Below are 14,747 nucleotides of genomic sequence, written 5' to 3'. Positions count from 1 at the left end.
ACATTACAGCAGCAGCTTTTAGTGGTAGTGGCCTCAGATCCCCTGCTGGGTGTTTGAGATGTCTGTTTCTAGATTTCCTGTTCAAACAAGAATTCCACGGTTGGTCCTGTCCCCAAGGGTGACAATGCAACCACACAATGTTCCTTTATTTGTCCACTACTTCTATAACTTTCTCATCCCAGATTGTCCACTACTTCTATAACTTTCTCATCCCAGATTGTCCAGTTCTGGAGTTTCTTACCTCATCATTGTAGATATGGTATTCCAATCCTATTCCATTTTTGGTTTTCTTTCCTTTTAGGGAAACTGCTGTACCTGGTTTGTCCACCATATCAATCACAGCACTCACTTTTCCCAGAGCCTTATAAGGCACTCAGTACTAGATTTTCATAGATTTAGATTTCATAGATTTTTAGGATTGGAAGGGACCTCAGTAGATCATTGAGTCCAACGCCTTGCCCTGGAGCACTGGGGTCAGATGATGGAGTGGAAGCAGATCACAGTATCATAGAAAATTATGGTTGGAAGGGACCTCAGGAAGTCGCATCTAGTTCAACCCCCTACTCAAAGCAGGATCTTCCCCAACTAGATCATCCTAGCGAAAGCATTGTGTTAGCCAGGTTTTGAAAACCTCCAAGATGGAGCTTTCACCGCCTGTTCTAGTGAGAAAATTCTTCCTAATATCTAAACTAAACTTCCCTTGCTGCAACTTGAGACCATTGCTCCAACACCACTGAGAACAGTCCAGCTCCATCTTCTTTCAAACCCTGCCCCCTTCGGGTAGTTGAAGATTCATAGATTATAAAGCTGGAAGGGACCTTGGAAGATCATTGGGTTCCGCCTCCTGTGCCAATCAGGAAAGATAATGAGGGGTCAGGTGACTGCAGCAAGTTGACTGTCTAGTCTCCTTTTGAAGATTTCCAGGGTAGGTGATTGCACCACCTTCGGAGGGAGCTTATTCCACAGTCTGGACACCCTAATTGTAAAGAAGTTTTTCCTAATGTTGAGCCTGAATCAATCTTCCAGGGTTTGTGGCCATTACTCCTGGTTTTCCCCACAGGTGCCCTGGTGAACAGTTGCTCGCTGAGCCCTTGATGTACTCCCCTAGTGCAGCAGTAAGCTGCAACCAGGTCCCCTCTCAGCCTTCTGTTCCTCAGGCTGAAGGGTCCCAGATCCCTCAGCCTTTCCTCGCATGGCTTGCCATGTAGGACTCTGATCATATGGGTGGCTCTTCTTTGGACTCTCTCAAGCTTGTCCAAGTCCTTGTTAAAGTGTGGTGCCCAGAACTGGACGCAGTACTCCAGCTGCAGTCTCACCAGTGCTGAGTAGAGCAGAAGAATCACCTTGGTTTTGCTGGAGATGCATTGATTGATGCATGCCAGAGTATTATTTGCCCTGCTGGCTACAGCATCATACTGCCAGTGTATAGTCATACTGTGGTCTATTATTGCCCCCAGGTCCCTTTCATTCATAGTGCTAGTCAGTTTGGTGCTGCCAAGCCTGTAGGTGTGTTGGGAGTTGCTCGTCCCGAGGTGGAGCACTTTATATTTCTCAATGCTAAACTTCATCAGATTTCAATCCACCCAACTTGCTAGCCTATCTAGGTACACCTGTATCTGTGGCTTATCTTCAAGCATGACCACACTCCACCATAACTTGGTGTCGTCTGTGAACTTGGCCCGTAAGCTCTTCACCCCCACCTCCAAATCATTAATAAAGATGTTGAAAAGTATTGGACCAAGCACTGACCCCTACAGGACACTGCTGCCCACTTCTTACCAGGATGACACAGATCTGTTCGCTGTGACTCTCTGGGTTCTATCCTGCAGCCAGTTTCTCACCCATCTCACTGTCTTGGAGTTCAGCCCATTATCCTCCAATTTTCTCACGAGGACATCGTAGGATACTAGATCAAAGGCCTTTTGGAAGTTAAGTTATACAGTGTCCAGGTGGCAAGTTACTACTTAATTGCTTAGTTCTGGAAAGGCCTAAACTCCAGCCATAAAGCCTTATCATAACTCAGTTCACCTGCTACAGTGTCTCCTTGGTGTATAGTACAAAACAAAGATATCTTCTTTCTAGCTGATTTCACAAAAAAATTGCTTATTTGCAAAAGAATAGTAAGATTAACCAGTTCTTTGCCCAATTTACTGATACAAAGGGAGCAGATTTTATTGGACAGATTCCTTTGCTTCATCCTTTCCAACCTACCCTTGTTCAATTCTTATCTGAATTTCTTTGCCTACTCAGTCACTCCACTTATGCTTCCTTGCTCCATACATTCTATTTCTACTTCCGGCCTCAGCCTTCTTGCCCATTCTTAGTTTTCCTCTCCCCTCATTCAGTTGTCTGCCCACACACATTTCCAGTCCCCACAAGTTCCCTGTTTCTGTCTTTCTTTCCTTTCTTTCATAGTTCCCCATATACCCACCTACTTTTTCCAGTCTTTTTTTGCCTCCACACTCCCTCTTCCCCACTGTTTTTTTTTGTCAGCAAGTGCTACACTCCTCCTACAACTGCTCATGTGCTGCTCATTTCTCCCTTCCTAATTTCCATTCCTGGCTCATAGTTTGTCCTGCACCCTAAGTACTTGTCCCTAGTATTGTACTTAGCACCAGGTCTTCTGATTTCTTCCAAGAGTTCCAATGAATTGTCTTTTTATGTTTCTGCTTTATTTTATGCAGTTTCTTATCTTTTATAGGGAATGACATGACAATTAAGTCTACATAGGCTTGCACCTCTGTCTCAAATATAGTTTCTGGTTTCATAGCAGGGTACATACATGGCTTTAGAGAGGGCATACAGTAAACACAAATTTACCTGGTGTGTAGGTGACAACAGAAGTATACTTTTGCAGCTTCAGGGTCAGTCTTTGAATCCTCGAAGTACAATCATTTAATGGCTTGTTAAACAATGCTTTCATGGGGTTGTGCTTTCTTTTTGCATGCACAGTCTGACCACAGACATATTGGTGACAATTCTTACAGGCAAATAATATTCCTAGTAACTCCCATTCAGTCTATGCATAGCTGATTTCTGCCTCTGCATTTATTTGGATCTATGGACCACTAGTCTGCAAAATTTTCCAAAAAAATTGATAAAACATTGCACCAACCCCCTAAATTTTTTATAGGTTTTCCAGGAGTATAAAATTTTAACATGGTCCCTTGTATCAGCTCCTCTTTCAAGGCAACCTATGATTCTTTCTGTTCTGCATTCCAGTACCATTCACATTTATTCTCAAAAAGTGTCCTCAATGATGTTGTTTTTTGCTGATAAATTAGGTATAAATTTGCCCAGATAATTACCTTTTCCAGAAAGCATTGCACTTTCTTCTTTAACTGGGGACTTGGTATCATTTCATTAGTCTGAACTTTTGTCAGATTTCATCCTTTCAGTGGAGATGATGTTCCCTATAAAAATAAGTTCAGTGTGACGCCCAGCGTGCCCTTCACTATTCAGTTTCAGATTTGCATTTCAGCACTTCCTGAAGTCTGTGATCATGTTCTTCTTTGGTAGGGCCCCAGATGATAATATCATCTATGGAGGTGTCTACATCAAGAATATGCTCATAAATCATGCATATGATTTTATGATACACTTCAGGAGTGGACACAATACCCAAGAATAGACGCAGAAGTCTGTACCTTCCAAATGGAGTATTAAATGCATATAATTTAGATCTTCAGCTGCCAAAATCCTGAGGAGACATCCATTTTACTGAAAAATCATGCATTTGTGAATTGGCCATAATCTCTTCTCTAGCTGGCAATATTAAATGTTCCCATTTGATAGCCTTGTTGAAGTGCCTCGGATCCAAGCATATATACAAATGATCACTATTTTGCTCCACAATAACTACAGCTCTTACCCATTTCGTAGGTTCCTAGATTTTCTATATCTCTTGACCTTTTTTCAGTTTTTTCTAACTCTACCTTAAATCTATCATGGAGAGCAAAAGGCACATTTCTACATGGATGAATAGTGGGAAGCACTTGCTTATTTATCTGAAGTACATGTTCACATGGCAGGCAATCTAGCCCTTAAAATAAATCCTTGTACTTTAACATGAGTGTCTCATATTCCAGGCCTGTGTCTTCTGGTAGTGCAAGAACACACACTATTTGATTAAATTTTTCACAAGCTGCCAGACCCAAAATTGGTGTCACCTATCTTGGATACCACAATGAAGTAGAGTTTATATGCTATACATTTATGTTGGATGCTAGGAATGCATCTCCTTTTAACTGGTGTATTGTTCCTGAATGGCCAGTTATTTTTGGCATTTATTCAATTCATTTTTATTTAAATTTTAATTTTTTATATTCATGTTCTCATAAAACATTAACCTGAGCTTCAGTGTCTAATTCCTCTCACTCCCTGGCAAAATCCAATCCTTTTAATTGGTTTTTGCTTTAGTCCACCATATCTATATATAAACTACTTTGGTATATTTTCAACTGTTTAAACTTGAGGGTTTTATTGTTTGGAATCTACGTTATTTGACAACATATTCTTTTTGTCAAAGTTATAACAGACTGTAGCAGGTAAGGCCTTGGGGTGGCCATCTGGTGGCAGCCATCTGGATCCCACCTTACCTCTGGACTTTCAGGGTCCCACCCTGTTTTCTTACCTGCCATGCTTTGATGTTAGAATTGGACTGGAAGGCTACCACTAGAGGTCCAGGGGGTGGTTCAACTTCAGGTGTTAGATCCTTGTCTGGGTTGAGGCCTGCTGGCCTGGGCCCAGTTTACTCTGGCTGAACCCTCTGCCCAAGGTCCACTGTCCCAGGATCCTGGGCTCCTGAGTCCCAGCTCCAGCCTCACCCGTCATGGGCTTGTAGCCCCTCAGCTCAGAAACTAGGGAATGACTGGCTAGGCTGTGGTATTGCAGAGAAGAATCTGAGGGTCACAGTGGACAATAAGTTGAATATGAGCCAACAGTATGCTCTTTTTGAAAACAGAAGCCAATAGCACCCTTGGTTGTAATAATAGGAGTGTCACTTGCAAATCAAAGGAAGTGATAGTTCCACTCTATTCAATTCAACACTGGTGAGGCCTCACTTGGAGCACGGCATCCAGTTTTGGGCCCCACCCTTCAAGAAGGATGTGTTCAGTTTGGAAAAATTCTACCACAGAAAGCAATAAAAAATATTAGTTTTTGAATACTTGAAAGTTTATTACGAAGAGGATGGATCTGACATTTTCTGTGTGGCTATACGAGACAGCACTAGGAACAATGGACTCAACTTGCATCCCAGAACTTTAGGTTGGAGACTAGGAAGAACTTTCTCATTAGGAGATGAGTTGAACATTGGAACAGACTACCCAGAGAAGTCATGGATCTCCACCCTTGGAAATTTTCAAGAGCAAGTTAGATAAACAGTTGACTGGGATTGTATAATCAGGGATGAGCCTGCCTTGAGCATGGGGCTGGACCACATGACATTATAAGGTCCCTTCCAGTCCTACTTTTTGCTGAAACTAAGGAATTGAGAAAAGATATTTATAATGGAAAGTGCTGGATAATATTCATAATATGTGGTGTTACCAGCTCTTTCCATTCATGTTAGTTAAATAAAGTAATACACTTATGTCAAAGGAAGCAGGAAATAGACCAAACTGTATATGTTATTAATATGCTTAATTCTATCGTATTAAATCATCCTTGGTCTTTCTCAGGTTTTTGAAACAAGACTGTTTAAAATTGAATTTTGAATTTATAGTTCTGAAAAGGACAGCACCAAAGCTTCTAGAACTTCTTTAAAGACTGAATCAATGCAAAGGTCTATGATATTAATTAGCATGATGAATGAGTTATTTCTTCTGACTAATATGATGCTGCTATATCCGCTACAGCAACATATTTGCTATGGATTCTGCAACATATTTACCAGTTTATATATTCAAATATATTAATTCTACTTTGGGGAAAAATACTGGGCCAGTCAATAATGGAGTAGGGGAAGGGTTTGTCTAGTCTTCTACAACAATTCTTATATAATAAGAGGAAAAAAATAAGACTGTTTGTGTCAGAAAATAAATTCTGCAAACAGTTCTGCAGCTGAAAACTGTTTCCTTTTATACTTGTTTGTCAACCGCAAGCAAGTGAAGTCAGATGGCCATCAGAAAATGTAGTGATTGCAATGAAAACTGAATACCTGGGGGTTACTGTTTTATTTTTACTATTTATACACTGGTCTAAGATATGTCTCTCTTCATTTCAAGGTAACTGAGCTGCACAATATAAAAAACATAACCAGACTGCCTCGAGAGACAAAAAAACACGCAGTGGCAATTATCTTTCATGATGAGACATCAAAGACATTTGCCTGTGAGTCAGGTAAGCAATTACTACCACATCTCTAGATTGAGAAAATTGAGTTGCATGTAAAACTATGGTTCAGATGGATTAAGATACAGCACCAAATAAGAAGTCTTGTCATAAAGGGCATAAATATTTTTTCACATATATTTGAATTGCTTATTTTGTAATACAATTGTTTCTGTGGTATTATGTCTTTGTCAGGGTTTTCACCCCCAGATGGTCTGAAGACTCTTTAGGTTTTCAACTAAGCTTCTAGAACTGAGTAACAATACTTACCTATGTGATGTTTTTAAGGCAAGCGGTGACGTGAATTCTTTTTAACCAAGTGTTGCCGTAGGCACTAGTTAGGGTAGTGGTAAGCTACTTTTGTAAGAGAAGCAAAGAACAGCTAAAATCCCAGGATATTTTAAAGATGAACTTAAAACAATTTGTGGCTCGAACCAATACACAGAAAAATAAATAAGTAAGGACCCAAGTGTATCCAGGAATTCTGGTACATAAAACAGCTTGTCATTTGTGACACCCAGAATGCTTTGTATTATTAAAGTACATTAATTTTACATTAGAATATCTGTAGAAACATATCTGTAGAAACAATCTAAATTAGATATAACATAGCAAAGAAACGACATTGGGAGGATGCAGTGGTAAAAGATCAGATATAGACATTTAGGTGCAAATCTCACAAACGTGCTTGCTGAGTCATCTCATTAAGGATACTGGAAATGAAATGAATAAACTTACAAAGAGAAAGCTTTCCAGGTAAAATAAAAAATAACATCTCCCCATGCCTTTTTTTGGCTTTGGTTCTTATGGGTAATCTGAAGTACTGACCCATAAGGGTATATAGGCAGTATGCATTAATGACTCTACTTATTTTAATTTATTTAGAGTTAAATGAATAATAAAATATGCAAAATATAAGAAATACTATATTGGCTCAGACTATAGCTCCATCTATATCCTGCATTAGTTACACAGAGCAGATGCTTGGGAAAAGAAGAATTATACAAGGTCTATCTGTCTTTGCCCCTCTTCCCTTACAGCTTCCAGAATTTAGAGGCCAAGGAAGTCCTACTTTGAAGGTCTCAATGTTCAATGTTCACTAAGGTTGCCAGTCTCATCTTAGTCTCATCTGAGTTGACCTTCAGTTAGTTTGTGCTCATTCATGTCCTGACTTCATCTGGATGCTAGCTAAGATGCTGAACTGCATCCTGTCAGTCAGACAAGATTGAGACATAGGTAGGTGTTGTCAACATCCCAAATATGGGAAATCCTCCAACTCCTAAATAACCCTTTCAGTTGTCCTACGTATGTATTGAACAGGTGGAATATAATTTTCACTGAGTTCATTGAACATTTTTGCTTCCATTAATTTGTGAGGTAAGATCAGTACGATGGATCCCTTGCATAGCAAGGAGAGAGAAGTCCTAACTTGAATGTGTAGTAGATAAGGGTTGATCCCTAACACAAAAGAACCACAGTCTTAAAAATGGAACCATAGGCTGTGTATAGACAAAATGTGAGGTCTAAATGTGACACTAAAGCAGGCTAAATGCTTTTGCGCCGTTTTAGTGGTGTTGGTGTTTGTATGCCTCAGTGGTGTATTGCACATTAATTCCAGCTTCTGTACGAAATTTGGTGGTGTAATGCACCTTGAATGACTCGGGGAACAGCAAACTAAAACTTCTTCAAAGCATTTTAGTTTGCTGCCCCTACAGTGATGGAGCAAAGCACCGAGCCCCGTACTGCTCCACAACTCTGTAGGAAGCCCTGCAGGCAGCCTGGCAGCAGCCTGGGAAATCAGGCTCTGCCCAAGAAGAGTGGTGAGCTTGATCTTTTTTCTTCCCCCGGGAGCCCACCTACCTGCCTGAGCTGTGCAGGGGCTTGGCAGCTGCAGTGCTGCCTGGGACCACCTGAGCCGGGTGCCTGAGGGTAGGTGCCACCTGTGGGGTGGGCCACCACTGTCACAGAGGGAAACACCAGACCCTCCCCTCCCCCACCCTGCAGCCCAGAGACCGCTTCACTCCACCCGCCTGCCAGCAGCTCGCCCTTCCCTCCCCACCAAAAAGGCAGGTAAGTCAGCAGGGTGTGTGCATGACATGGGGGTTTAATCAGTCCTAAATTGAAGTAGTGTTTTTTAAAACCCATCGCTTCAATTTAGGGCCCCCGTTTCATCTACACACACTCATAGTCTGTCTAACTACATAAAGGCCAGGTACAGGCATTACACTTTTACTTGGTACTTAGAAAGTGCTTGGAAACCTGTGTAAAACTAACAGAGCAGACATTCAGTGCACAATAACTGGTTTAAAAATGGTAGGACCCAGTCTAAGATAGGCCTGGATCAATGTGCACTCAAACTTAATTGATGTAGGTTAGATGGAGAATCAAACTTCTGTACCAGATCCCCTATCGATTCATGTTAGGTGGCTGTTGACCAGCATCTCAGGTGTCTTTTTGACCCCCTGCTAGCTTTCCTCCCTCCCCATCCCCTTACAGAGAGGCATGCTACCACTTGCCCTTTGCTTTGCTGCCCTGACCAAGGTCTCAGAGAGCCCTATGTTTGAGCTCTCACAGAGCAGAGTCAGCACAGTGGGTGACGAATGCACAACAATGTGGAGAAGGGTGCTCAGCCATGCCCTGGAGCCTGGTCAGTCTCCTTGTGGCTGCACCTACTCACAGGGCTTTGGGAGTCCATGGGTGGGCCTTGCCCAGTGCAGGCAGCCTGCCTTCAACACCAGCCCCACAAAAAGAAAAATATTTGTTCTGTTTGCTCCTGAATTAACCTGTTTCACTTACAGAAACCCACGTAAGTTTGATCGATTCCACCTCAGGCTTTTTTAATATCTGTACTTAGCCAAAATAAGCCAGTCCAGAGAGAAGCTGTATACATAATGTGCCTGGTTGTTTTAGTTTTACACTTATAGAGCTCCATTGACTTGAGTGAAATATCAGTATAAATGAGAGAAGAACCAGATGCTCAGGTATGGCATTCATCTTCCATATTTCATATCTATGCAGTTTCATAAAAGTAAAGTTTGGTGTTCAGGTTTATTTTATAAACAGTTATGTCTTAATAAGCTCACTGGGTAACTTGACTATATGCTGTTCAGATTCATCTTCTTCACCCTTATATTTAACTTTGAAAAAAAAATAAATATAAGAGAGGATTGCTGTTGCTAATCTGCCCACGGTAGTTTCTAAGGAATCAGCTGTTGCTGCTTCCTAATAAGGCTGCCCTGGAAATTACTTTCGGGTTCTGCAAAGTATTTCAGGTGCGTGCAGGAGGATGAGGAGGCACACCAAAGAGAGGCTTCATCCCAAATTGGGACAAAAGACCCAAACTCAAAAGTTTTCATGGAACTAGAATGGGCATTCTTTTGAATTTTTTCTAGGAGGAATACAAATTTATTTTCTGTTCTGCAGATTGACCATGAGGAAATATGCTGTATATGCAGAGATTTCACTCTATGCATAGGGTCATAGTATGAAAAGATGAGTTGTATTTCTATAAATTCTCATTGTTATAAGGGTGAGGAGAAGGAGGCCAGAGCCCACTAGTTAGGTAGAAAATGAGAAGAAAATCACACCTGTGACTTCCTGATGCCATCATACTTCTTACTGGAGCAAAAAGAATATCATATGAGAACAGAAGTGCAGAAGGGAAATTTGCTTTCAAACTTCCAGGTTGACTCTGAATCTAAGATGTCACAAGGACAGGGCCATGGGTGAATTCATGATGCTAAAGGGGATGCAGTACACCAACCCTCAGATCATTGGGGAATGTGAATGAGCCGCTGATCAAGTCCTTGGGCCATCAGAGCACACCAGAGAGTGGGAAGCAGGTGCAGCAATGTGTGGGAGGACTCTCCTGCCATCACATATGTCCCCATCTGACCCAAATGTTGGGAGAGCCCCAGAGCTGCTCTGGTTCCACTCTAGATATAGGTTGTAAGGAGTAGCTGCAGGGTGTGCTCAGCTTGGCTGGAGACAGCAGTAGGGACATGCAAGTTTTTCTTGCTAATATCTGTTCCTTGCCTACCCCTTCCCAACAGGTGTCCCCACTGGCCAGAAGCAGGGGCTGGAAGGAGGAACCTGCACAGTGCCACCACTACCACCACTCAAGCTTGGCTACCTGGATAACGTCTCCCTCTAGCCCCCACCTGAAACAAGGCAGGAGTGATTTCTGGAGCTCCCGCTACCATGCCTACATTATCTGGAGACAGTGGGAGCAGCTGGCAGGTCCCTCCTTTCAGTGCCTGCTCCTGGTCAGTGAGGAACACAGTGGGGAGGTGGCAGAAGGCAGAGGCAAGAAAAGGAAGCCCACCTGCTTTTGCTATGCTCCCTATCTGAACCCAGCACCCTGCGCATCCACAGCTGGAATAATGCAGAAGTGGTTCTGGGGTTTCTCCTGTGCCCAGGTCAACTGGATGATCATGCTACTGTGCCACCCTGAATCTGTCCTTGGACAGGACTAGAAAAAGATGCCATATAACTGAGGCAAGAGCACAATATTGGAAAGAGGAGGCCAAATCACAAGTCTGAATACTAGGTTAGATAATCTTAAGAACAAGTCAAGGTATGTTCACAGCCAGACTGAAAGCTTAGTCACAACAGCAGAATAGTCTTGACCACCCCAGTGACTCATTGGGCAAATGAGTCCAATGAGTTGTTGAATGGCAGTAGGCAGACTCAGAGAAGCAGCTTGCATTGCAAAAGACATTCTGATTTGTAACGAAAAGTATGCAGCCAGATAGCTGTTCAGACTTTTAATAGCATTAAAGAGAAGTAATCTAGATATCTAAGCAATAAGATTTTAGAACACTGAGCTTTTGGTTGTAAGGAAGACAAGAATATGAGACTTTCTGTCCAAATAAATGCTAGTTAAAAAAATGATTTGGGGGTTAATGCCTGCTTCTTCAAATGGTGTGAAAGAGAATCAATAGGTTTGGGTCCACAGGGGAGGAAAGCAAATTTGAGATTTAGGAATCACTTAAATCCCCAGTATCCTCACCACAATCTGAATAGTCCATGTTGTCTTCTCACCATGTGGGCTTTGAACTTGAACCTCTAACAATATTTTATTTATTAGACATTCTGCTGATAAATCTCCCATTTCAGGCACAGTTTTTAATTGCACAGACCCCATTGGAAAAGACAGCCTGATGTATTTAGTACACTAATTTGCATTTTACTTATCATCTATGGATGTTTCACTAGGATGTGGGGAGAAAAATAACAATGCTTGGGATTTTGGGGTTTTTTTTTAAGAACCTTTCACTTAATTCTAGATATCCAGGATTTTGCCAATACTATTCAACTTCTTACTCTCAAATTTCCTTACGTGAGATGAGATCCTTTTTTCCTATAACCCCTTCATCTTGCTTCCACAAATGCTTTCTTTGTAGTGCCTTGTTTCACAACGCAGGAAAATATTACCACCACTATTCATAAAGCAGAAGTAAAAGCAAAACCATTCTATTCTGCAAGTCAGCTGCCACATCTTGAAGAGTAGGCTGAATAAAAACACTTCAAAGTTTTCAGGCTTCAGAATGAAACATTGAAATGATATAATTATGCTTTGGAAAGGAATCGTCATTCTTCAGCATAACAAGGACCCTGACTGCTGTGACCTCTTCATTTTTTGGCAGCTGCTCCAGTAGCGCAACAGATGTATCAAATTTTCAGTGAGCCTGACAAACTGACATGTTTAAACTCTCTCAATTACTATCAAACATATTCAGTAGAAGTGTCCTAGTGAGAGTCATATTACTTAGCCTGTTGTTATTAAAAAAAAAAAAAAAATGTAACTGAAATTTAATTCAGCATTTTGAGAGGATTCTGTGAGTTTACACACACAGGTCTAGAAGGGACCTGCAGTCTCAGGAAACTACAACATAAAAATGTCATGTATACATTTATTGGATACTCTGTGTTAAAATGCTCTAAACTGTTTGCCTTTGCTATGCCTAATGAAGTTTCTTCTGAGGTCTCAAACTGTAGATCTGTCATACCTGTGCACAGTAGAGGAGGAGGAGAAGGAACAGACCCCTTACAGAAGCCAGACTGTGGGGACTCATAGGGGAAAGGGAATGCAATGAGCAACTCACAAGAGATTCATGCCTGGATGGATGCAGAGCAAGAAGGTCCAAACCATTAATTTAGATGAGTAGGAACATCTGGGCCCATCTTCATGGGCAGCAGTCAGGTATCCAAAAGAGGCAGAGCTTGGCTACGTATAAGCCCAGTTACTGAGCTGGAGCTGCCAGTTCAGGCCCAGGGGCAGCTGGGAGAGAAACTGAGAACAGAGTTGACTGATAGTGAAAAGGAGGTACCCTGGAACTGGAAGGGAAGTAAGTCAGCTCCTTGTGAGGGCGAGAGTTGTTACAGCCCTGAGGGGCTTGTGGTTTTGTTATAAACAAATGGTTAACCTTTTATATTCTGATTTTCTTCTTTGTATTTAAGGCCGGAGGCCTGGGAGTAGCCGTAGGGGTGGAGGAGGTCATGAGCAGGGTACCACTGCGAGGCTGAGACTCAGAGAGCCACAGCCCAAATCAGTGAACCTGGGATGGAGGGTCTCAGCTAGAAGAAAAAGGAGCTGAGACCAAAAAGGTTAAAGCCTGGAAAAGGGTTGAGGTCTGAAGGACCCAGTGTTAGTCTGCCAGAGAAGGAGAAAGAGTGAGGAGAGTCCCAAAAGGGGGCAGTTGGGGAATCCAGTAGCAAGACATTGGTGTGGCAAAGGGGGCAGCTAGCCCAAAAGCATCCTGGAGAGGACTGACCTAGTCCCAAGAACAGCCCCCTTCCAAATACATTGGTTACCAACAAGTCATAGCAGGTGAGAAGGAGGAGACAGAGTAGGCTGGGGTAGTACAGATGAGTAGGGGCAGGGATGAAAGCTCGGACTTGTCACGAGGAGAATTTTTCTGATCTTCAGAGGTTTTTTTTATTATTATTATTTTATTTCTCTCTTCTGAATTTGTTGGGCTTTTTATGAAGTGTTCTTCCAGATAACCACTGAATTTAGGACCTAACTTCTATTCATGACTGAAGTATTTCAGGCAGCTGACTTTGAAGAAAACAGATCTCATTCTCTTCACTTTTTTTCCTTTCTGCGTTCCTTAGTCTCTTATATCTTTTAGTAATATTTCCAGCTCCTTTCATCTCTTAGAAGCTGGCAGTCATCTTTATTGCTGTGTCTGGGTGCCCCGTCAGCTAACAGGGCTCCCAGCTCCTGGGGTACCCCCATGGCTGAGAGCCTAGGTCACTGCTGGGGCTCTCAGCTATGGGAGCCCATGATGCACCCCAGTGCCTGGGAGCTCCCTCAGCTCATGGGGCTCCCAGCCACAGGTGCTTGCTGCTTGTCACAATCCCAGTCTCCCCCTGCACTGGCAGTAAGGCGCAATGGGTTCATATTCACAAACTCCCAATCATGCCTTCTGCAACACTTGTGTGGCATGGCAGGAAGTATGATTGTGTGGATTGTGCAGCAGATCCCATCATGGCTTTACCTGCAGGTCTAGAGAGACCCTAAAACACTATCATATCTGGATGTTAATGTTTCCCACTGAATCTGCACAGATATAAATGATTACAAAAGAGGCACAGCCAGGCAAAAGTATGTTTGATATTTTATGCTAGCTGAAAAATGTGTGGCTATTTTCTGTTTTTCAAGAAAATAACACTTTCCCCTTACAATTAATAATAACAAGATTTTGACTTGTCTTCTGTCATATTTCACACATTTCAGAGTAAAAATACAGTCTAATATATTATGCAGTACTACTTTATTCTCTGAACCCAATGCATCTTTTGCATTAAATAAGGGATTCCTTTGATAGAGTAAAGAATATGGCGTGTCTGCAATGATATATGTATCCCTGTACTCTTATGAACAACATGCAAGCACATAACAGGCAAATTACTTTATCCATATTGTTTTGCCTAAAATACCACATCCTAGTGCCCGCATTCACATTGTGCTTACTGAGATTGATGGGTTTTTTCCTGTGATTTGTAGGGACACACCTTTAGCTGCCTAGATCTAAACAGGTACCTTCCTGAATTTACCAATCACACCTTGTTTTTACCCCCTTCCTCCTCTCCCCTCCTCCTCTTTCCATTTTTTTCCTAATTTCCACCTATTTCCTTTTTCACAGATGGCCTCTTGTCAACCTTGGAGAACTCATCACTACAGTGGTGCACTCCCTTGCTTACCTTTTGTACTCCTTCACCCATTATTTCTTCCTTGTCATCCCTCCCTCCTCTTTCTCCACCTATTTATATTCTCACTGACCTCCTGTCACCCTTTTACCTTCTTTCATTCCTTGGAGATCTCAGAACAGCAGCTGAGTCTCCCTAGGCTTGAAGAAGGGCGCTTGCTAAGAACTTTTTTCTAACTACTCAGTTGGTCTAATAAA

At 42.1% G+C, this 14,747-nt stretch overlaps 1 protein-coding gene across 1 annotated transcript in view; it reads left to right on the top strand.

The window, feature by feature from the left end:
- DOK6 (docking protein 6) overlaps positions 1-14,747 on the top strand; it is a 490,286-nt gene that overhangs the window by 222,182 nt on the left and 253,357 nt on the right. Inside the window, exon 3 of the mRNA XM_090039593.1 lies at positions 6,228-6,342. Coding sequence (XP_089895719.1) covers positions 6,228-6,342 — 115 coding nt within the window. The remainder of the gene's footprint in view (positions 1-6,227; positions 6,343-14,747) is intronic.

Source organism: Crocodylus siamensis, chromosome 3 (assembly GCF_052110815.1).
Source record: "Crocodylus siamensis isolate JL-2025a chromosome 3, ASM5211081v1, whole genome shotgun sequence".
Lineage (NCBI taxonomy): Eukaryota > Metazoa > Chordata > Crocodylia > Crocodylidae > Crocodylus > Crocodylus siamensis.
The sequence above is the reverse complement of the archived record's forward strand: the minus strand, read 5'-3'. Positions and strand labels throughout refer to the sequence as shown.